This window comes from Carcharhinus amblyrhynchos, chromosome 3 (assembly GCF_965287045.1).
Source record: "Carcharhinus amblyrhynchos chromosome 3, sCarAmb.v2.hapA, whole genome shotgun sequence".
Lineage (NCBI taxonomy): Eukaryota > Metazoa > Chordata > Chondrichthyes > Carcharhiniformes > Carcharhinidae > Carcharhinus > Carcharhinus amblyrhynchos.
The window spans coordinates 5,195,128-5,217,976 of NC_137326.1; the positions used below are offsets into that span (position 1 = coordinate 5,195,128).

The 22,849-nt window shown below is 45.4% G+C and overlaps 1 protein-coding gene across 1 annotated transcript in view; it reads left to right on the plus strand.

Annotated features, from left to right (window-relative positions):
* The window catches only part of LOC145341307 (MICOS complex subunit mic25-like), a 426,042-nt gene that overhangs the window by 198,426 nt on the left and 204,767 nt on the right, over positions 1 to 22,849 (plus strand). The window contains exon 6 of the mRNA XM_080186227.1: positions 5,578 to 5,648. Coding sequence (XP_080042353.1) covers positions 5,578 to 5,648 — 71 coding nt within the window. The remainder of the gene's footprint in view (positions 1 to 5,577; positions 5,649 to 22,849) is intronic.

Here is a 22,849-nt window from a genome sequence, read left to right on the forward strand (position 1 = left end):
ATATTAGGACAGATGACCAAATGTTCTGTAAGATAAGTTGGTTTTAAAGAGTGATCTAAAGAAAAAGAGAGAGACAGACAGACAGAGACTTATGGCGGGAACTCCAGAGCTTCAGAGCCAGGCAAGCGGATGGTGAAGCAGCAAAAATCAGGGATATGGAGACATCAGAATCGGAGGAATGCAGGATCTCCAGATAATTGTAGTTCTGTAACAGGTTCCTGAAAGTGGGAACAATGTACAAGATGCAGGAAAGCTTTCGCGTCCAAGGATTCATAACCCACTCAGAGTCTGGGGCTGGAGAGGGGTGTGGGGTGGTGGGGAGAAATCTGATATAGTAGCTTCTGTTCATTTTGGAAGTTGAATTCTGTTACTCTACCGTTTATTACAGTTTACATTATATGACTGCTATTACCTCTGTGACAATATACTTACTTGAATAATCAAAATCCATTTTCTATCACTCATGGGGGCTGTTCTATGTGCACCTTTTCCCCTATTTGCCCCACACTTTAAATAGCACCACCTTTCAATTTAAAACAAAATTGCTTTCACAGCGGCAATTAAAGTTATGACAGCATGACTTCTGCAGTGTGTAATATCTTGATCAGCCTTGACATTTATCTGTGTAAAGATCACGTTGTGAAAGCAATACTACGCAAACCAGCATTTGCAGTTTCTGAATAAACAATGCATTTCTGCAGTTTAAATAGAGTTACCCAAGTAACCTCTAGTAATGTTGAAACCAATATCTTATGCCTGATTTTCCATTGTTTTAAAAAAGTGTATGCCAGGTTTTAGAACCCTTAGAGGTTTCTTTCCTTGGGTGATGAAGTGCTTATCCCAGATTCAACGATGGCCACTTTATCATCTAACAAAGGAAGCTTCACAGAAGCTTGAGAGTTCTGTACTATTCACGAAGGATCAGGTTATGATTTATCGATGGCCCGATAATCAGTTTAAAAAAAAGGAAACAGCGGTGGTGTTGATTATCCCAATGTTATAAAAAGACCCAACTGCTCTGTTATCTTCAACCACAAGTTGAAACTCCTTTGTCTAGGGTTTGACTGCCTTGTCTTAACCCTGAGAACCTCTTCTCCGTCACTTACACAATGAAAGAGGGTTGTGTTTGAATGGAAGCTTCACTGGTGTTCCCCTGACATATTTTCCAGAAAAAAACTAATTCCAAATCCCGTGTCTGGAATGTATTTTTATTTAAAATTAGATGCCCGCTGCGTAGCAGCTTCTGCCTCACAAAGGACGCTTTTTTTTGCTGTTTTCAGCAGTGCAGTACTTACTTTCTTGGTCTCCTTCTGTCCTGGCACAGTCAAAAGTGATGAGCAGTGATGGTAGGGAGGGGAGAACACCAGTGAAGCTTCCATTCAAACACAACCCTCTTTCATTGTGTAAGTGACGGAGAAGAGGTTCTTGGGGTTAAGACAAGGCACTCAAACCCTAGACAAAGGAGTTTCAACTTGTGGCTTGTTTTAAAAGTTAAAGTTTGATTATTAGTGTCACAAGTAGGCTCCCATTAACACTGCAATAAAGTTACTGTGAAAATCCTCTAGTTGCCACACTCCGGTGCCTGTTCGGGTACACTGAGGGAGAATTTAGCATGGTCAATGCATTTAACCAGCACATCTTTCTGACTGTGGAGCACCAAGAGGAAACCCATGCAGATAGGGGGAGAATGTGCAAACTCCGCACAGACAGTGATCCATGCCGGGAATCGAATCTGGGTCCCTGGCGCTGTGAGGCAGCAGTGCTAACCACTGTGCCACTGTGCGGAGGTGTTACTCAGTGGATAAACTTCAAAAAGACTACAGAGAAGGTCCATCCGTCTTACTTCACCATTGAAAGTTATCACTCCTGTCCACTACTATTTACAGCATCTTGAACATTTCCAGATTTCTTTATCTCCCATTATCTGTCCCCAATGTTCCCAACTCCTCAAAACGGGAACTGCTTCCTGAAGAAAGAAGAGCTAGGGACACAGCAGTTATTGGTGCTGTATAATTGGCTTCAGTTTTTTTGATTAGATTTGATTTATTATTGTCACATATAATGGGATCAATGAAAAGTATTGTTTCTTTCACTCTGTACAGACAAAACATATCGGTCATAGAGTACATGAGGAGAGGGAAAGGAGAGGGTTGCAGAATATAGTGCTACAGTCATTAGGTAGATAGATAAATTCCCTCCAGTGCAGAAGGAGGCCATTCAGCCCATCAAGCCTGCACCGACAATAATCCCACCCGGAACCCCACATATTTACCCTGTTAATCTCCCTGACATTAGCTGGGGTGTGGAGAAAGATCAACTTAATATAAGGTAAGTCCATTCAGAAGTCTGATGGTAGCAAAAGTCCGATCTCAGACATTTGTATCTTTTTCCTGATGAAAGAAGGTGGCAGAGAGAATGCCCAGGGTGCGTGGGTCCTTGATTGTGCTGGCTGCTTTTCCGAGGCAGCGAGAAGTACAGATAGAGTCAGTGGATGGGAGGTTGGTTTGCCTGATGGAGTGGGCTGCGTTCACAACCCTTTTTCTTGTAGTCCTGGTCACAGCAGGAGCCATATTAAGCTTATAGGACTAGAATACAAGAGCAGGGATGTACTTCTGAGGCTGTATAAGGCCCTGGTCAGACCCCATTTTGAATATTGCAAGCAGTTTTGGGCCCCATATCTAAGGAAGGATGCACTGGCCTTGGAAAGGGTCCAGAGGAGGTTCACAAGAAACATCCCTGGAATGAAGAATTTGTCATATGAGGACTCTGGGTCTGTGCTGGTTGGAGTTTGGAAGGATGAGGGGGGATCTTATTGAAACTTACAGGATACTGCGAGGCCTAGTGGACGTGGAGAGGATGTTTCCACTAGTAGGAAAAACTAGAACCAGAGGGCACAACCTCAGGCTGAAAGGATGATCCTTTAAAACAGAGATGAGGAGGAATTTCTTCAGCCAGAGAGTGATGAATTTATGGAACTCTTTGCCTCAGAAGGCTGTGGAGGCCAGGTCATTGAGTGTCTTTAAGACAGAGATAGATAGGTTCTTGATTAATAAGGGAATCAGCGTTATGGAGAAAATACAGGTGAGTGGGGATGAGAAAAATATCAGCCATTTTTGAATGGCGAAGCAGACTCAATGGGCCAAGTGGTCTAATTCTAATCTTATGGTCTTATGGTCTAAGCTGTGATATATCCGGAAAGAATGCTTTCCATGGCGCATCTGTAAAAATTGGTGAGGGTTGTAGCAGATATGTCAAATTTCCTTAGCCTCCTGAGAAAGTAGAGGCATTCAGTGTCCCTGGCTTAGAATAAATGAATGTGCCTTTACTGTTAAGTCCTCGTGCCTTGCAGTCGTTGTTAATTCAAAATAACACTCAGGGTTAAACTACACTTTTATTTGAAATTATAGAATGGTAAAGCACAGAAAGAGACCATTCAGCTCATTGTGTCTATCCTTTCACTTAGCCTTGACTGCTAGCACCCTACATCAATCCTTACTCATTGCCTTCATTGGAGCAGAGAGAGAGAGAGAGGAAGTGAGAATCTATAATTGAAAACGGATGGAATGCATCTGAGGGTTCTGAAAGAAATGGCGGAGGTGATAGTGGATGCCTTGGTGGTTATTTTCCAGACGTCGCTGGATTCCGGGGAAATGCCGGATGATTGGAAAACGGCTAATGTTACGCCGTTGTTTAAGAAGGTTGCCAGGCAAAAGGCAGGGAATTATAGGCCGGTTAGTTTAACGTCTGTGGTAGGTAAAATGTTAGAACCTGTCATTAAGGAGGAAATTGCGAGGCATCTTGAAGGGAATTGCTTGATAGAGCAGACGCAGCACGGTTTCATTAAAGGGAAGTCGTGTCTGACAAATTTACTGGAGTTCTATGAGGATGTGTCTAGGGCGGTGGATAGAGGAGAGCCGGTGGATGTGGTCTTTCTAGATTTTCAGAAGGCGTTTGACAAAGTACCTCACAAGAGGTTATTGCAGAAGGTCGAGGGACATGGAGTTGGGGGTAGGGTGTTAGCGTGGATAGAGGATTGGTTGTCAAATAGGAGGCAGAGAGTGGGGGTCAACGGGTGCTATTCGGATTGGCGGATGGTGACTAGTGGAGTGCCCCAGGGGTCGGTGCTGGGGCCTCAGCTTTTTACCATTTATATAGATGATCTGGAGGAGGGAACCGAGTGTAGGGTGTCAAAATTTGCTGATGACACCAAGATTGGGGGAACGGCAAATTGTGCGGAGGGTGTGGAGAGTCTGCAGAAGGATCTAGATAGGCTGGGCGAATGGGCCAGGAAATGGCAAATGGAATTTAATGTTGGCAAGTGTGAGGTGGTCCACTTTGGTAGGAAGAATGGTAGGAAGGACTATTACTTACGTGGCGAAAAACTGCAGCAGGCGACGGTGCAGAGGGACCTCGGGGTCCTTGTGCATGAGTCGCAAAAACCCAGCTTACAGGTGCAGCAGGTGGTCAGGAAGGCAAATGAGATGCTGGCCTTCATAGCGAGGGGGATTGAATATAAAAGTAGGGAGGTCTTGCTGCAGCTGTATAGGGCATTGGTGAGGCCGCAGCTGGAGTACTGTGTGCAGTTTTGGGCGCCGCACCTGCGCAAAGATATTTTGGCCTTGGAGGGAGTGCAGAGGAGGTTTACTAGGCTGATACCGGAGTTAAGGGGGTTGAGCTATGAGGAGAGGCTGAATAAACTGGGCTTGTACTCGTTAGAGTTTAGAAGAATGAGGGGAGATCTCATTGAGACGTATAAGATGATGAATGGGATGGATAGGATAGAGGTGGAGAGACTCTTCCTGCTCAAAAGAGACAGTAGGACTAGGGGGCACAGCCTCAAGATAAAAGGGGGGCGGTTTAGAACGGAGTTGAGGAGGAACTTCTTCACTCAAAGGGTGGTGAATCTCTGGAATTCTCTGCCCGTTGAAGTGGTGGAGGCTGCCTCGCTAAATATTTTTAAGACGCGGGTTGATGGGCTTTTGATAAGAGAGGGGATTAAGGGTTATGGGGAGAGGGCGGGAAAGTGGAACTGAGCAGCGACAGATCAGCCATAATCTTATTGAATGGCGGGGCAGGCTCGAAGGGCTAGATGGCCTACTCCTGCTCCTATTTCTTATGTTCTTATGTTCTTATGAACAATCCTGAGAACAGCAAAAATGTATCTGAGATAAGACCCCTTTCTTCATTCAAGACTAAAGACTCCCAACATTTTATAACCTCCCCTCACAGTTAGATACAAGAATGCATTTTCCATGGATTTTATTAGTTAAAAAGTGAGGAAAAGCACCTCTTGTTGCTTAAGTAGCTAATTCTGTTCTTAATTTGCTGATCTAATTTTTTTTCTATGGCCCTAAGTTTCCTGCCGACATGCTGTGTGATATACAAGGTCTGGGTTTTCCTTTGACTCGATTTATATCTCGGTGAGCCTAATTATGTTAATATTTTCACAGCCGATGTCTGAGGAAGACATGTGCCAGTGAAATATTGATTAGCATTGTATTTGCAATGAAACTTGATGTAGTACTGCCCGTTGGTATAATAAACCAAATAATAACTAATGCATTAACTTTCTTGCAGCATGTGGACTACTACAGGTTTGCGTCAGCACAATTCAATGAAGAGGCAACAATAGCAGACACCCGCGTCAAGTAAGTACCTCAAAAAGGAACCATTTGCACTGCCCAGAAATGCACAAAGTCAGAGGCAGAGAATCTTGAGTTGCTATTTTTGTGATTTGTGACCTACTGGCGGTAGCTGAGTTGGCACGGAGTAATTTTCACAGCTGCCTTGGGGTGCTGGGATTACTCAACGTGACTTGGACTCTTTCTAATTAATCCTTGGGGTGCGGGCATCGCTGGCAAGGCCTCCTCCATTCATTGCCCATCTCAAGTTGCTCTTGGGATAGTTAGTGATGGGAGCTGCTGCAATTTTACACAACTGATTAGTCACTTCAGAGGGCATTTAGCAGTCAAACATGATGGTCAGCGACTGTAGTTACATATAGGCCCAGGCTGGGTAAGAATGGCAGGTTTACTGCCCTTAAGTACAACGGTGAACCCGATGGGTTTTGAACAAACATTTGACGGCTTCAACGTCATTTTTACTGATACCAGATTTTTTTGTTTGCACATTTTTAAAAACCCTATTAAAATTCTCAAATTGCCATGTGGGCTCAAAGATCACATTATCTATTTATTAGTTCAAGCCTCGGAATTTCAGGTTGAGAAACGTGACAACTAAACCACTGCAGCCTGCATGGAGTTGGTCAAAACGTTGCAGAGAAAAGCAGTGGAACAGAAAAGGAGCTGTGCATCTTGATGTGGAGCCGAAAAGATGGATGATGGCCCAAGCTCGATCTCCAGGCTGTGCTTAGAGTAACAGATTGCGGCTGGAGCATCTGTAGAAGTTCTACAAATGGCCGGACAACTTTTGGTCCAGAAGAGGCAAATAAATAAGGCAGTGTGCTCTGTCCAGTTTGCTGTTCATTAGCCTCTAGTAAAAAGCATGCTAGGATGTTGGAAGAGGAAGGGTGACTGAGCGTCACGGTGGCACAGTGGTGGGTACTGCTGCATCACAGCATCAGGAACTGGGTTCGATTTCCGGCTTGGGTCACTGTATGTATGGAGTTTGCACATTCTCCCCGTGCCTGTGTGGGTTTCCTCCAGATGCTTCGGTTTTCTCCCACAGTCCAAAGATATCCTTTAGTGCCTGGGATGTGTAGGTTAGAGGGATCAGTGGGATAAATTAATGGGGATAGGGCCTGGAGCGGGATTGTTGTCGGTGCAGACTCGATGGGCCGAATGGCCTCTTTCAGCACGGGGGTTTCTATAAATCTATGATTTCTATGATGCATGAGTGCGATGCCCCACCTGCTCCAGTAGCACTCATTGTCTGAGTTCTTGTTCAAAGAGTTCCAGATGGTACCACCCAGAGGGTGGATGCAGTAGAGACCCTGGTCATGAGAAAGAAAGAGGGAGAACTTTGGTAGTTGCATTTAAAACAGTCAGGAGGAATGGTTAGACTGAGAGAGTGGTTCGAATGCGGACACATGGAATAGTTGAAGAATCTGACATAGCTGCATTTAAGAAGAATCTAGACTTTTTAAAAATGCTTTTGTGGAATGTGAATGCTGCTAGCAAGTCCAATATTTATGCTGATTGCTAATTCCCTTGAGGAGGCGGTGGTGAGCCATCTTCTTGAACTGCGATCAAAGACCTTCCATGGTAAGGTCAAAAGTGAAGATTTTCGCTAATGACTGCACAATATTCAGCAGCGGTTGAGACACCTCAGATCCTGGAGCAGTCTGTGTTCAAATGCAGCAAGACCTGGACAATATCCAGGCTTGGGTTGAGAAGTGGCAAGTAACATTTGTGCCACACAAGTGTCAGACAATGACCATCTCCAACAAGGGAGAATCTAATTATCAGCCCTTGACATTCAATGGCATTACCATCGCTGAATCCCCCACTATCAACATTCTGGGAGTTACCATTGACCAGGAACTATGATGGACTAGTCATATTAATATCAATGTTAACAAAGCAGATCAAAGACTAGGAGTAACTCACCTTCCTATTCCCCAAAACCTGTCCACCATCTACAAGGCACAAGTCAGGAGTGTGATGGAATACTCTCCACTTGCCTTGATGGGTGCGGCTCCAATGATATTCAAGAAGCTCAACAACATCCAAGACAAAGCTGCCCATTTGATTGCTACTCCATCCACAAATATTCACTCCTTCCACCACCAATGAACAGTGGCAGCCGTCTGTACCATCGACAAGATGCACTGCAGGCACCACCTTCTAGACCCATGTCATCTGCCATGTAGGAGGCAGCAGAAACATAGTTACAGCACCACCTGCAAGTTCCCCTCCAAGATACTCATCATCCTGACTTGGAACTATATCACCGTTCCTTCACAGTCGCTGGATCAAAATCCTGGAATTCCCTCCGTAACCGCACTTGCATGTATCTACACCTCAGTGGGTGTGGCAGTTCAAGAAGGCAGCTCAGTGCCACCTTCTGAAGGGCAACTAAGGATGGGCAATAAAAGCTGGCCTAGCTAATTACTCCCACATCCCGGAATTGAATTTATAAAAAATCTAGTGGAGCTACACTCATGCTGTTGGAAAGGGAGTTCCAGGATTTTGAACCAGTGACAGTGAAGGAACAGTGGCCTAGGCCCAGCTCAGAATGCTGCATGGCTTAGTGGTGGTGTTTCTATGTGTCTGCTGCCCTTGTCCTTCTAGGTGGGAGAGGTCACAGATTTGGAAAGTTCTGTCAAAGGAGGCTTGGTGAGTTAGTGTATACTTCCTGTATATGGTATATAGTGCTGCCACTGTGTGCTGATGGCAGAGGGAATGAATGTGTAAGGCCTTGGGTAGGTTGCTGATCAAATGGGCTGCTTCAAACTTGTTGAATGTTGTTTGAGCAATTTGTTACTGAAAGGAGGTGGGGTTAAATTAAACACTAATTTCCCTTCCCCCCCACCCCCATTTCCCCTTCCCTTAAACTGAAAGGTGTTCTTGATTTGCTTCCCCCTTTATAAGCAGTGGCATATTTCCCAACTTCTCAGTTGTGGTGTGATCCAGTCTTCTGTTTATATTTCCTCAGCAAACCTGAGAGAGTGAACCTCAACGGTTAGTTTATTTGCACACGCAGGAGATAGAACATAGAACATAGAACACTACAGCACAAACAGGCCCTTCGGCCCACGAGTTGCGCCGATCACATCAACACCTACCAACCTACAGACCTATCTATAACCCTCAATCTCATTAAACCCCATATACTCATCCAGAAGTCTTTTAAAAGACCCCAGCGAGTTCGCCTCCACCACCACTGACGGCAGCCGATTCCATTCACTCACCACCCTCTGAGTGAAAAACTTACCCCTAACATCACTTCTGAACTTCCCTCCCTGCACCTTAAATCTGTGTCCTCTCGTAGCAACCATTTCAACCCGGGGAAATAGCCTCTGAGAGTCCACCCTATCTATTCCTCTCAACATTTTGTAAACTTCTATCAGGTCGCCTCTCAACCTCCGTCTCTCCAGGGAAAAGAGTCCCAGCTCCCTCAACCTAACTTCATAAGGCATGCCTCCCAGTCCAGGCAACATCCTTGTAAATCTCCTCTGTACCCTCTCAATAGCTTCTACATCTTTCCTATAGTGAGGCGACCAGAACTGCGCACAATACTCTAAATGAGGCCTGACAAGGGTCTTATAAAGTTGCAGCATTACCTCCCGACTCCTAAACTCAATCCCTCGATTAATGAAGGCCAGTACACCATACGCCTTCTTGACCACCTCCTCCACCTGCGAGGCCGATTTAAGAGTCCTGTGGACCCGGACCCCAAGATCCTTCTGCTCTTCAACACTACTCAGACTTCTGCCCTTGATAGTGTACTCGTTCATCCCGTTGGTTCTGCCAAAATGGACGACTACACATTTATCCGCGTTGAAGTCCATCTGCCACTTCTCCGCCCAGTCCTGCATCCTATCTATGTCCTGCTGCAACTTTTGCCATCCTTCCAGACCATCCACAACACCACCGACCTTAGTGTCATCAGCGAACTTACTTACCCATCCCTCCACTTCCTCATCCAGGTCATTTATGAAAATGACAAACAACAAGGGTCCCAGAACAGATCCTTGAGGCACTCCGCTGGTGACTGACCTCCATTCAGAAAAAGCCCCATCCACAACCACTCTCTGCCTTCTGTAGGCAAGCCAGTTCTGAATCCACAAGGCCAAAGGCCCTTGGATCCCATGCCCTCTCACCTTCTCAAGAAGTCTTGCATGGGGGACCTTATCAAACGCCTTGCTGAAGTCCATGTACACTACGTCCACGGCACTTCCTTCGTCAATGTGTTCAGTCACATTATCGAAGAACTCAACTAGGCTTGTAAGGCACGACCTGCCCTTGACAAATCCATGCTGACTATTCCTGATCATGTCAAACCTCTCCAAATGTTCGTAAATGGGTCATAACATCGATTCTTTTGCATTCATACACTAAAAGAGGGATAGATAAAAGAAAGGCTTACAGTGAAGGGACCACAGAGAAAAGAAATACTGTTTCACGTGGGTTCCAGATTCCTGAATCAAAGCCCAGTGAAATAGTCACTTATGAAGGTTGGTGAGCTGAAAACCAATGCTGGATAATTCACTTTACTGTTGGTGTTAACTACACACAATGAAATAGGAATGCAAAGAACAATAAAAAAGTACAGCACAGGAACAAGCCCTTGGCTCTCCAATTCTGTGCTGATCCTGATGCCTTAATTAAAGTAAAAAAAACACCTTCTGCCGTTACTCGGTCCATTTTCATGTATCCATCCAAATGCCTCTTTAATGTTGCTAATGTTCCTGCTTCCACCACCTCCTCTGGCAGTATGTTGCACGCATCCACCACTCTGTGCATGAAAAACATCCCCCATACATCTCCTTTAAAATTTCCCCCTCTCACCATGAACATGTGCCTCCTTGTAATTTACAATTTCAACCTTGGAAAAAGCACCTGACTATCCACCCTGTCAGTGCCACTCATAATTTTGTAGACCTCTGTCAGGTCTCCCCTCAGCCTCCATCTTCCCAATGAAAACAATCCTAGTTTATTCAACTGTTCCTCATAGTCAGCACTTCAAGACCAGACGACATCCTTTAAAACATTCTTTGTACTCTCTCCAAAGCTTCCATGTCTTTCTGGTAGTGTGGTGACCAGAATTGCATGCAATACTCCAAATGCAGCCTAACCAAGGTTTTAAAAAAGCTGCAACGTGATTTCCCAACTCTTGTACTCACTGCCCCATCTGATGAAGGCAAGCATGCCATCAGCTTTCTTAATCACCTTGGCCATCTGTGTTGCCACTTTTAGGGAACTGTGGACCTGAACGCTCAAATCCCTCTGTTTGTTAATGTTCCAAAAGGTTCTGCTATTCATTGTATAAGTCACACACAAATTTGATCCTCCAAAATGCATCACCTCGCATTTGTCCGGGTTAAACTCCATCTGCCATTTTTGTGCCCAAGACTACGATCTATCTCTATCTTATTGTATCCTCTGACAATCCACAGCACTACCAGCAACTCAATCAATCTTTGCATCATCCGCGAATTTACTAATCAGACCCGCCACATTTTCCTCCAGATTATTTATGTGTACTACAACAACAGAGGTTTCAGCACTGATCACTGTGGAACAACACGAACTTCAGATCTCTATTCTGAAAAACTCCCTTCCACTGCTACTCCCTGTCTTCTACAACCAAGGCAGTTCTGTATCCATCCAGCCAGCCCATCCCAAATCCCATGTGATTTTAGTTTTTGTACTAGTCTGCCATGTGGGATCTTGTCAAATGCCTTACTAAAATCCATATAAACTGCATCCACAAACCTTCCCTCATCAATTATAAGAACATAAGAACATAAGAACATAAGAAATAGGAGCAGGAGTAGGCCATCTAGCCCTTCGAGCCTGCCCCGCCATTCAATAAGATCATGGCTGATCTGTTGTGGCTCAGTTCCACTTTCCCGCCCTCTCCCCATAACCCTTAATCCCCTCTCTTATCAAAAACCCATCAACCCGCTTCTTAAAAATATTTAGCGAGGCAGCCTCCACCACTTCAACGGGCAGAGAATTCCAGAGATTCACCACCCTTTGAGTGAAGAAGTTCCTCCTCAACTCCGTTCTAAACCGCCTCCCTTTTATCTTGAGGCTGTGCCCCCTAGTCTTTATCTTTGTCACCTCTTCAAAACACTCAATCAAGTTGGTGAGACATGACTTTCCCCGTACAAAACCATGCTGCCGGTCTCTAACTGGTCCATTTTCTTCCAAATATGCATATATCCTGTATCTCAGTATCTTCTCCAGTAGTTTCCCCACCACCAGCCTACAATTTGCTGGATTGTCCCTGCTTCCTTCCTCAAACAAGGGAACAACATTGGCTATTCTCCAGTTGTCTGGAACTTTGCTTGTGGTCAAAGAGGATGTGAAAACATCTGTTTTTTCCCTTGCCTCCAATAGTAACCTGGAATAGACCCATGCAGCCCCAGGGACTTGTCTATGCAATTTAGATTACTACATTGATATTCTCTTGACAGTTCACACAGCTATCCCTGGCCTCAACATCTGTCTTGTCCTTCTCCTTGGTGACTACCGTTACAAAGTATTCATTAAGGATCGCACCCACTTCCTGTGACTCCATGCATAACTTCTCTCCATTGTCCTTGAGTGAGCCTACTCTTTTTCTTGCTATAGTCTTGCTCCTAATATATGCATAAAAAGCCTAGGGATTCTCCTTTTTCTGTTTGCTAAATGCATTTCATGGCTCCTTTTAGCCCTCCTAATTCCACGTTTAAGTTCCTTCCAACTTTCACTTTATCCCTCAAGGGCTCAAGTATTTTTAAGATACCTAGACCTATTATATGCTTCCTTCTTCCTTTTGGCCACACTCACAATTTCCTTTGTCATCCATGATTCCCGAATCCTGTCATTTCTATCCTTCATTTTTACAGGGACATGCCTGTCCTGCACTTCAATCAATTGGCCCATGCCAGACGTGGATTTGTCCTCAGCTAGCCACTCCCAATCTACATTCCCCAGTTTCAGGCTAATTTGAATGTAATTGGCCCTTGCCCAATTAAGCACCCTCACTCCAGGGCCACTATGGTCCTTATTCATGACTACCCAAAATCTTATGGAATTATGGTCCCTCAGCCCAAAATGCTCCCCCAGTGAAACATCAATCACCTGACCTGGCTCATTCCCCAATACCTAATCTAGTATGGCCCCCTCCCTCTTTAGATTGTCAACATCATAAAGCCCTCCCGGGCACAACTAACAAATTGCTCTCTGTTTGAGCCCCTGGCTATAAGGGAGTCCCAGTCAATACGGGGGAAGTTAAAGTCACCCACAACTACCCTGCTTTTTTCACACTTTTTCAGTGTCTGACTGCACAACCTGCTCCTCTGTCTCCTGCAGGCTTCTGGGAGGTCTATAATATACTCCCAACATTATGATTTCCCTCTTCCTATTCCTGAATTCCACCCATAAAGCCTCACTACAAGAGCCCTCCAATGTCTCCTCCCTCAACACAGCTGTGATCTGCTCCCTAAATCAGCAATGCAACACTCCCAACTTTTTTGTTTCCCCTTCTGTTCCATCTAAAACAACGATATCCTGGAGTGTTAAGCTGCCAGCCCTGTCCCTCCTTTCCCTATAAGTGCAATAACATCATAATTCCATGCAGGCTCTCAGATCATCTTTTTACCTGTTATACTTCTTGCATTGAAGCAAACACACTCCAGACCTCCAATCCTGCCAAGCCTCGCTGCCTCCCTCTGCCTGCTCTTGCTGTGCGCAATGTTTATCTCAGTTTCACTTTCTTCCCCAGTCTCTACACTTATTAGTCTGCTGTTCCAGTTCCCATCCCCCTGCCACACTAGTTTAAACCCTCCTGAACAACACCAGCAAACCATCTGCTGAGGATATTGGTGCTCCACCAGTTCAGGTACAACCTGTCCTTCTTGTACAGGTCCCTCCTTCCCCAGAAGATATCTCAGTGATCCATGTATCTAAAACCCTCCCTCTTACATCAGCTCCTTACCCACATTTACAACTGTACTATCTCCCTGTTCCAAGCCTAACTAGCACATGGCACAAAGTGTAATCTGAAATTACTACCCTAGAGTAATTTTTAGCTCCCAAGCTAACTCCCTGAATTGTCTTCGCAGGACCTCTTTCCTCTTCCTGCCAACATCATTAGTACCAATGTGGACAATGGCATCTGCCTGTTTACCCTCCTGTTTCAGGATGCCCTGTGTTCACTCAGAGACATCCAGGACCCTGGCACCAGGGAGACAACACACCATCCTATTGTCTCATCTGCGGTCACAGAAAAGCTTGTCTGTGCCCCTGACTATCGAGTCTCTTACCACTAGGCCTAGTGGTATTGTCACTGGTCTATTAATCCAGAAACTCAGCTAATGTTCTGAGGACCAGGTCGGGATCCTGCCACGGCAAATGGTGAGATTTGAATTGAATAAATTCTGGAATTAAAAGTCTACTGATGACCATGAAACCATTGTCGATTGTTGGAAAAACCTATCTGGTTCACTAATGTCTTTTAGGGAAGGAAATCTACCGTCCTTACTTGATTTGGCCTACATGTGACTCCAGAGCCACAGCAATGTGGTTGATTCTCAAGTGCCCCTCTGAAATGGCCTAGCAAACCACTCAGTTCAAGGGCATCTCAGGTTGGACAATAAATGCTGGCCCAGCCAGTGGCCCTCATGTCCCACAAATGAATTTTTAAAAAATCACTTGCTTGGACTTAGTCTGATCCTGCTGTACAGCAGAACAGGCCTAGCTGCTGCTGGCATTTTCCCCTGAAAGACTATCTCTCCCCAACAATATGCTTGTAGGCGATAGTACAGAATTTCCTGTCAAGGTAGTGTAGATGGGGGCCAAGTGTCCTTTTCTGTGATGCTGCTAGTTAGGTGTTAAAATGGTAGAATGAGACTTGGCATTCAGCAAGACAATATCACTGGTTCTACAAACCAGAGGTCCATCTCACATGGCTCCAACCTCTTCACATCATCTCTGACAAAGGGTGTGTATCCCTGTTCTGAGTCCCTAAGACTGTTAAACATCTCACCCATTGTGAATTGAAACGAAGCTGACAGAGCTCTTTGTCCTAGCAGACAAATAGACTCTGGTTGGCCAACCTGGTTACGAAATGCAGATGGCCTTTGTACAGCTCAGTTTGAAGTTGGTCTCTTCAGCTCACAATATGTTGTTAGTGGCTCTTCAGAGATAACAAGGTGCAAGTTTCTTCAATATTGCCAGGTAGCTCCTTTAGTTCAGGGGTTATGGATGGATAACCTCACACTGCAATGAAGTTACTGTGAAAATCCCCTAGTCGCCACACTCCAGCGCCTGTTCGGGTACACTGAGGGAGAATTTAGCATGGCCAATGCACCTAGCCAGTAGGACCTTCTGGTCCTATTGAAGTCAATAGATGCTTGAATGGTGTACTGCATCCACTCCAGGGAAATCCACTGTGGTGGGGCTGTGGAACCTGAGACATAGGTTCAGCCATTTTAAGGTCTTTGCCCAGTTTTAACTTTTTAGAGATAGCATCGAGCATATCTCTGTGTATTTTATAGAATGATACACGGTGGGGGTCTTAGTCCCCTCACAACATTCCTTACTTGTGCACTGTAGATGGTGGACAGGTTTCGGGGAGCCAGGAGGTGAGTTGCTTGCTTCAGAAGTTCCAGCCCCTTGTGGCCACAGTATTTGTGTAGCTGATCCAGTTTAGTTTCTGTTCACTGTTAACCCCCGAGAATGTTGAAGTTGAGGTACTCAGTGATGGTAATGCCATTCAGTGTCAACAGGAGATGGTTGGTAAGAACACGAGAGAGAAAGAGAGAAGCATTGAAGGATATGTTGATGTGATTTTAAAAAAAAGAGAGCTGGGTGGTGGCTTTTTGATTTTGATTTGATTTGATTTATTATTGTCACATGTACGGGATACAGTGAAAAATATTGTTTCTTGTGCACAGTACAGACAAAGCATACCATTCATAGAGAAGGAAAGGAAAGAGTGCAGAATGTAGTGTTACAGTCATAGCTACAGTGGAGAGAAAGATAAACTTAATGCGAGGTAAGTCCATTCAAAAGTCTGATGGCAGCAGGGAAGAAGCTGTTCTTGAGTCGGTTGGTGTGTGACCTCAGACTTTTGTATCTTTTTCCTGGCGGAAGAAGGTGGAAAAGAGAATGTCTGGGGTGCTTGGTCCTTAATTACACTGGTGCTTTTCCTGAGGCAGCAGGAAGTGTAGACAGAGTCAATGGATGGGCGGCTTATGAAGAACATAAACACTGGCACTGCCTATTGGCCTTTTCCTGTAATTTCAACTTGAAATGTAATGTCCTAACAATCACATCAGTGAGCCTCCTCTAGCAGCTGGGTATAAATATAATGGGGAGGCAATGGTCTAGTGATATTATCACTGGACTATTAATCCAGAAACTTAGCTAAGGGTCTGGGGACCTGGGTTTGAAGGAGGCAGAGAGTGGGGGTCAATGGGTGCTATTCGGATTGGCGGTTGGTGACTAGTGGGGTGCCCCAGGGGTCGGTGCTGGGGCCTCAGCTATTTACCATTTATATAGATGATCTGGAGGAGGGAACTGAGTGCAGGGTGTCGAAATTTGCTGATGACACCAAGATTGGGGGAAAGGCAAATTGTGCGGAGGGTGTGGAGAGTCTGCAGAAGGATCTAGATAGGCTGGGCGAATGGGCCAGGAAATGGCAAATGGAATTTAATGTTGGCAAGTGTGAGGTGGTCCACTTTGGTAGGAAGAATGGTAGGAAGGACTATTACTTACGTGGCGAAAAACTGCAGCAGGCGACGGTGCAGAGGGACCTCGGGGTCCTTGTGCATGAGTCGCAAAAACCCAGCTTGCAGGTGCAGCAGGTGGTCAGGAAGGCGAATGGGATGCTGGCCTTCATAGCGAGGGGGATTGAATATAAAAGTAGGGAGGTCTTGCTGCAGCTGTATAGGGCATTGGTGAGGCCGCAGCTGGAGTACTGTGTGCAGTTTTGGGCGCCGCACCTGCGCAAGGATATTTTGGCCCTGGAGGGAGTGCAGAGGAGGTTTACTAGGCTGATACCGGAGTTGAGGGGATTGAGCTATGAGGAGAGGCTGAATAAACTAGGCTTGTACTCGTTAGAGTTTAGAAGAATGAGGGGAGATCTCATTGAGACGTATAAGATGATGAATGGGATGGATAGGATAGAGGTGGAGAGACTCTTCCCGCTCAAAAAAGACAGTAGGACTAGGGGGCACAGCCTCAAGATAAAGGGGAGGCGGTTTAGAACGGAGTTGAGGAGGAACTTCTTCACTCAAAGGGTGGTGAATCTCTGGAATTCTCTGCCCGTTGAAGTGGTGGAGGCTGCCTCGCTAAATATTTTTAAGAAGCGGGTTGATGGGTTCTTGATAAGAGAGGGGATTAAGGGTTATGGGGAGAGGGCGGGAAAGTGGAACTGAGCCACAACAGATCAGCCATGATCTTATTGAATGGCGGGGCAGGCTTGAAGGGCTAGATGGCCTACTCCTGCTCCTATTTCTTATGTTCTTATGTTCTTATGAATCCCACCATGGTAGATGGTGGAGTTTGAATTCAGTAAAAAATATCTGGAATTAAGAATCTACTTATGATCATGACACCATTGTCGATTGTCAGAAAAACCCACCTGGTTCACTAGAGTCATAGAGGTTTACAGCATGGAAACAAAGTCCTAAATCTGTGGATCTGTGGATAGGTTTATGGACGAAATGGGATTGGTTTAGATTAGTGGGTTAGTGTTGTTTTTTTTTTAGAAAGCTGGTCGGCGCAACATCGTGGGCCGAAGGGCCTGTTCTGCGCTGTAATGTTCTATGTTCTATGGAAACAGGCCCTTCGGCCCAACTTATCAATGCTGCCTTTTTTTTAAACCCTGAAGCTAGTCCCAATTGCCTGCATTTGGCCCATATCCCTCTATACCCATTTGCCCATGTAACTGTGTAAATGCTTTTTAAAAGCATTACTTCCTTTAGGGAAGTAAATCAACTGTCCTTACCTGATCTGGCCTACATGTGATTCCAGAGCCACAGCAATGTGGTTGACTCTCAACTGCCCTCTGAACTAGGGCAACTATAAATGGGCAATAAATGCTGTGATGTGAAGATGCCGGCGTTGGACTGTGCAGTAAGAGGTCTCACAACACTAGGTTAAAGTCCAATAGGATTATTTGGTAGCACAAACTTTTGGAACATTGCTTCTGTTGCTCACTCGCCTGAGGAAGGAGCGACACTCTGAAAGCTCGTGCTACCGTCTAAGCTTGTTGGACTTTAACCTGATGTTGTAAGACTTCTAGTAATAAATGCTGGCCAGCCAATGACTCCCATGTCCCACGAATGAATTTTTAAAAAGTGATGGTATTCAGCCATGTGAATCAGACCATAGCTCTATAAACCTTTTAAAACAGTATTGAGTTATTTTAATTTTAAATAGATGCTATAAAGACAGCACAGCCTTTGTAGTTTTCTTTTTTGTGTGCATGCCTGTGTCCAATAAAACTTTGCACTTGTGTTGTGGTCCATAAATGGAGCATATGTGAAGCAGATGGAAGTTTAAAACATTTGTCAAACCTGATAAAAAGAAAAACAAGTTTTTTAATATATCCACCACAAACCTTTTTACAGTGGAAATAACTTCTTCCAGTAACCACCATGGATTGGTCAATTATAAGTGAGGTACGCTACTTCTGTTGCTCAGTTTTCAAGTCTTGCCTCTTCAACTGCATTTTCTCTTGTCTCAGGGCTAAACTGCCTCTTTAGATTGGAGTTAACATGCTTGTCATTTTACTTTCATCTCTTGTTCACTAGATCCTTCTGGTTCAGTTTAAACTGTTCACTCCTCTTCCTGATTCCACTTTTGGTGAATAGTCACACTGGAAACACCACCACATCCTTTCATATTTCAGAGGGAGCTGCACTTCATTCTTTCTGCTTCTGTATCTATCCTGTGGGCGGCACAGTGGCACAGTGGTTAGCACTGCTGCCTCACAGCACCACGGACCTGGATTTGATTCCTGGCTTGGGATACTGTCTGTGCGGAGTCTGCATGTTCTCCCCATGCTTGCATGGATTTTCTCCAGGAGCTTTGGTTACCTCCAACAGTCCAAACGACATGCTAGATGGGTGCATTGGCCATGCTAAATTCTCCTTCAGTGTACCCGAACAGGTGGTGGAGTGTGGCAACTAGGGGATTTTTACAGTAACTTCATTGCAGTGTTACTGTAAGCCTACTTGAGGCACTAATAAGTAAACTATCATTCCTGCTTGGTGCTCCAGCCCCCTTCTCTCCATATTCCTTTCAGACATTTTCCAAAGATGTTGTTGCTTTCTTCACATGGTAGGGAGGAAGAGTATGTGGACCAGAACTTAGTTAGATAAGAGAAAGTCTACTCTTTGTGAAGTATTTAGATGCTGTTCTTGGAGATCGGGGGAAAGGCAAAGAGAAGCCACTTGGTGAATGTCAAACCCCTATCATGTGGCCCATCATATCATCATTCTTTAACAGAATTATCCAATTCTCCCAATCCCCTGCTCTGACTTTGTAACAGCATTTTTTTCTATTAAATATATATTCAATTGGAGTTACTCTTAAACCTGCCTTCCCCACCTTTTTAGACAGTACGTTTCTGATTACTATTCATTGCTGGGTAAATATTTTTCCCTTGTCACCTCAGGTTCTTCTGCCTAAAGTCATTGTCCTCTGGTTACCATTTTCCTTTTTAATTCTATCAAAGCCATTAAGATCTTAAATACCTCTATGAAATTTCCTCTTAGTCTTCCCTGCTCGAAGGAGAACGAGCCGAACCTCTTCAGTTTTTCCACATAACTGAGTTCCCTCATCCCTGCTACCAATCAGGGAAATCTCTGCATCCTGTCTACGGTCCTGAGATCCTTCCTAAAATGTGGTGCCCAGAATCAGGCACAGTCTCCCAGTGTTTTTCTCTGCTGGTCATGCTCGATAGTAGTCACTAGAAGGTGACATAATCTTTTGTTCAGTGCTTCCAATATTGCTTCCACTCAATGGAAAAAAAGAATACGCATTCTTGTGAGCACCAGGAATATAAAGTAAAAACAGAATGACGGTATGAATGCACAGTGTAAGTGTTAGCATCACTGAAGAGAAAGAACAGATCAATGGTTCAGCAATACAACTTTCACCAGGAATAGAAACTTGAAGGTAGTTGAGTGCTTTTGTTCAGTATTATTATTCTGTTTAATTGCCTATTATTCAGAAGAGTTATTCTAAATTTAAACATGGTTTACAGGTTATCTTCAACATGGATTAGGGCGGCATGGTGGTACAGTGCCTCACAGTGCTGGGGACCCAGATTCGATTCCCAGTTTGGGTCACTGTTTGTGTGGAATCTGCACATTCTCCCCATATCCACGTGGGTTTCCTCCAGGTGCTCCGATTTTCTCCCTCAGTGCAAAAGATATGAAGGTTAAATGTATTGGCCGTGCTAAATTATTCCCCAGTGAAACCAAACAGGCGCTGGAGTGTGGCAACTCGGGGATTTTCACAGTAACTTCATTGCAGTGTTAATGTTTTGGTCTGAATCGTGCTGGGACCAGAGTGCTGGCGAATCGAGTAAAGAGGACTGTAGACAGGGCTTTAAACTAATTAGTGGGGGGGAGGGTGCGAGGGTAGGTGATGTTAGGAGGTCTACAGTTAAGGATAGGGTACAGGTAAGGGAAGAGGCCGAGGATGTACCAAGTGGTGGCGTTACGGCAAATAGGGTCCAGAAGAAGGCTGGGATGAAAGCGCTTTATCTGAATGCACGAAGCATTCGGAATAAAGTGGATGAGCTGGTGGCGCAGATCGACACAAATGGATACGATCTGGTGGCCATTACAGAGACGTGGCTGCAAGGTGACAGGGACTGGGAGATGAATGTACAGGGCTATCAAGTGTTTAGGAAGGATAGGCAGGAGGAAAGAGGGGGTGGCGTAGCTCTGCTGATTAAGGATAGTGTCAAGGTGGTAGCAAGGGATGATATCGGAGCCAAAGAGCAGAAAGTGGAATCGTTGTGGGTGGAGATTAGGAACAGCAAAGGGAGGAAGACGCTGGTGGGTGTCGTCTATAGGCCCCCGAATAATGATCTGGAGGTGGGGCGGGCTGTTAACGCGCAAATAAGTGCGGCGTGCAGGAATGGGACGGCAGTAGTTATGGGGGATTTCAATCTGCATATTGATTGGTCGACCCATGTTGGACGAGGTGGGCTCGAGGAGGAGTTCTTGGAATGCTGCCGGGATAGTTTCCTGGAACAGTGTGTGTTGGAGCCGACGAGGGAGCGAGCTATCTTGGATCTGGTGCTATGTAATGAGGCGGGTAGAATTAGGGACCTTGCGGTGAAGGATCCTCTTGGAGAGAGTGATCATTGTATGGTGGAGTTTCTGTTGCAGATGGAGGAGGAGAAAGTGGGTTCCCGGACACGCGTCCTTTGTTTGAATAGAGGGGAGTATGGTAGGATGAGAGAAGAATTGGCGAATGTGGACTGGGGGAGCGCGTTGGAAGGTAGGTCTGCTGAGGAGCAGTGGAGGATCTTTAAGGAGATCTTTCTTGGTGCTCAGCGGAAATTTATTCCGATGGTCAAAAAGGACCGTAGGAGGAGATGTAATAAGCCGTGGATAACGAAGGAGGTGAAGGAAAGTGTTAAATTAAAAGCGGAGGAATTTAGAGTAGCTAAGAGCAGTGGGCGAGAAGAGGATTGGGAAAGGTTTAAATGTCAACAAAGATTGACAAAAAAGTTGATAAAGGAGGGTAGAAGAAGCTATGAAGCTGGGCTAGCGCTTAATATAAAAAAGGATAGCAAGAGTTTTTATAAATATATAAAAAGGAAGAGGCTGGCTAGGGTGAACGTTGGTCCCTTAGAGGATGAGAAAGGGGACCTAGTGGTAGGGGATGGGGATATGGCTAAGGTCTTGAATAACTTTTTTGTTTCTGTCTTCACGGAGGAGGACGTGAATAATTTGCCGGGTGTTAGCGATGGAAAGGTGGTAGGACTGGAGGGTCTTAATGACATTACTGTTACTAGAGAGGTGGTGCGCGACAGACTGGAGGGGCTGATTGTGGACAAGTCCCCAGGACCGGATGGAATGCATCCGAGGGTTCTGAAAGAAATGGCGGAGGTTATAGTGGATGCCTTGGTGGTTATTTTCCAGACGTCGCTGGATTCCGGGGAAGTGCCGGAAGATTGGAAAACGGCTAATGTTACGCCGTTGTTTAAGAAGGGTGCCAGGCAAAAGGCGGGGAATTATAGGCCGGTTAGTTTAACGTCTGTGGTAGGTAAAATGTTAGAATCCGTCATTAAGGAGGAAATTGCGAGGCATCTTGAAGGGAATTGCTTGATAGGGCAGACGCAACACGGTTTCATTAAAGGGAAGTCGTGTCTGACAAATTTACTGGAGTTCTATGAGGATGTGTCTAGGGCGGTGGATAGAGGAGAGCCGGTGGATGTGGTCTTTCTGGATTTTCAGAAGGCATTTGATAAGGTACCTCACAAGAGGTTACTGCAGAAGGTCAGAGGACATGGAGTTGGGGGTAGGGTGTTAGCGTGGATAGAGGATTGGTTGTCAAATAGGAGGCAGAGAGTGGGGGTCAATGGGTGCTATTCGGATTGGCGGTTGGTGACTAGTGGGGTGCCCCAGGGGTCGGTGCTGGGGCCTCAGCTATTTACCATTTATATAGATGATCTGGAGGAGGGAACCGAGTGTAGGGTGTCGAAATTTGCTGATGACACCAAGATTGGGGGAAAGGCAAATTGTGCGGAGGGTGTGGAGAGTCTGCAGAAGGATCTAGATAGGCTGGGCGAATGGGCCAGGAAATGGCAAATGGAATTTAATGTTGGCAAGTGTGAGGTGGTCCACTTTGGTAGGAATAATGGTAGGAAGGACTATTACTTACGTGGCGAAAAACTGCAGCAGGCGACGGTGCAGAGGGACCTCGGGGTCCTTGTGCATGAGTCGCAAAAACCCAGCCTGCAGGTGCAGCAGGTGGTCAGGAAGGCGAATGGGATGCTGGCCTTCATAGCGAGGGGGATTGAATATAAAAGTAGGGAGGTCTTGCTGCAGCTGTATAGGGCATTGGTGAGGCCGCAGCTGGAGTACTGTGTGCAGTTTTGGGCGCCGCACCTGCGCAAGGATATTTTGGCCTTGGAGGGAGTGCAGAGGAGGTTTACTAGGCTGATACCTGAGTTGAGGGGGTTGAGCTATGAGGAGAGG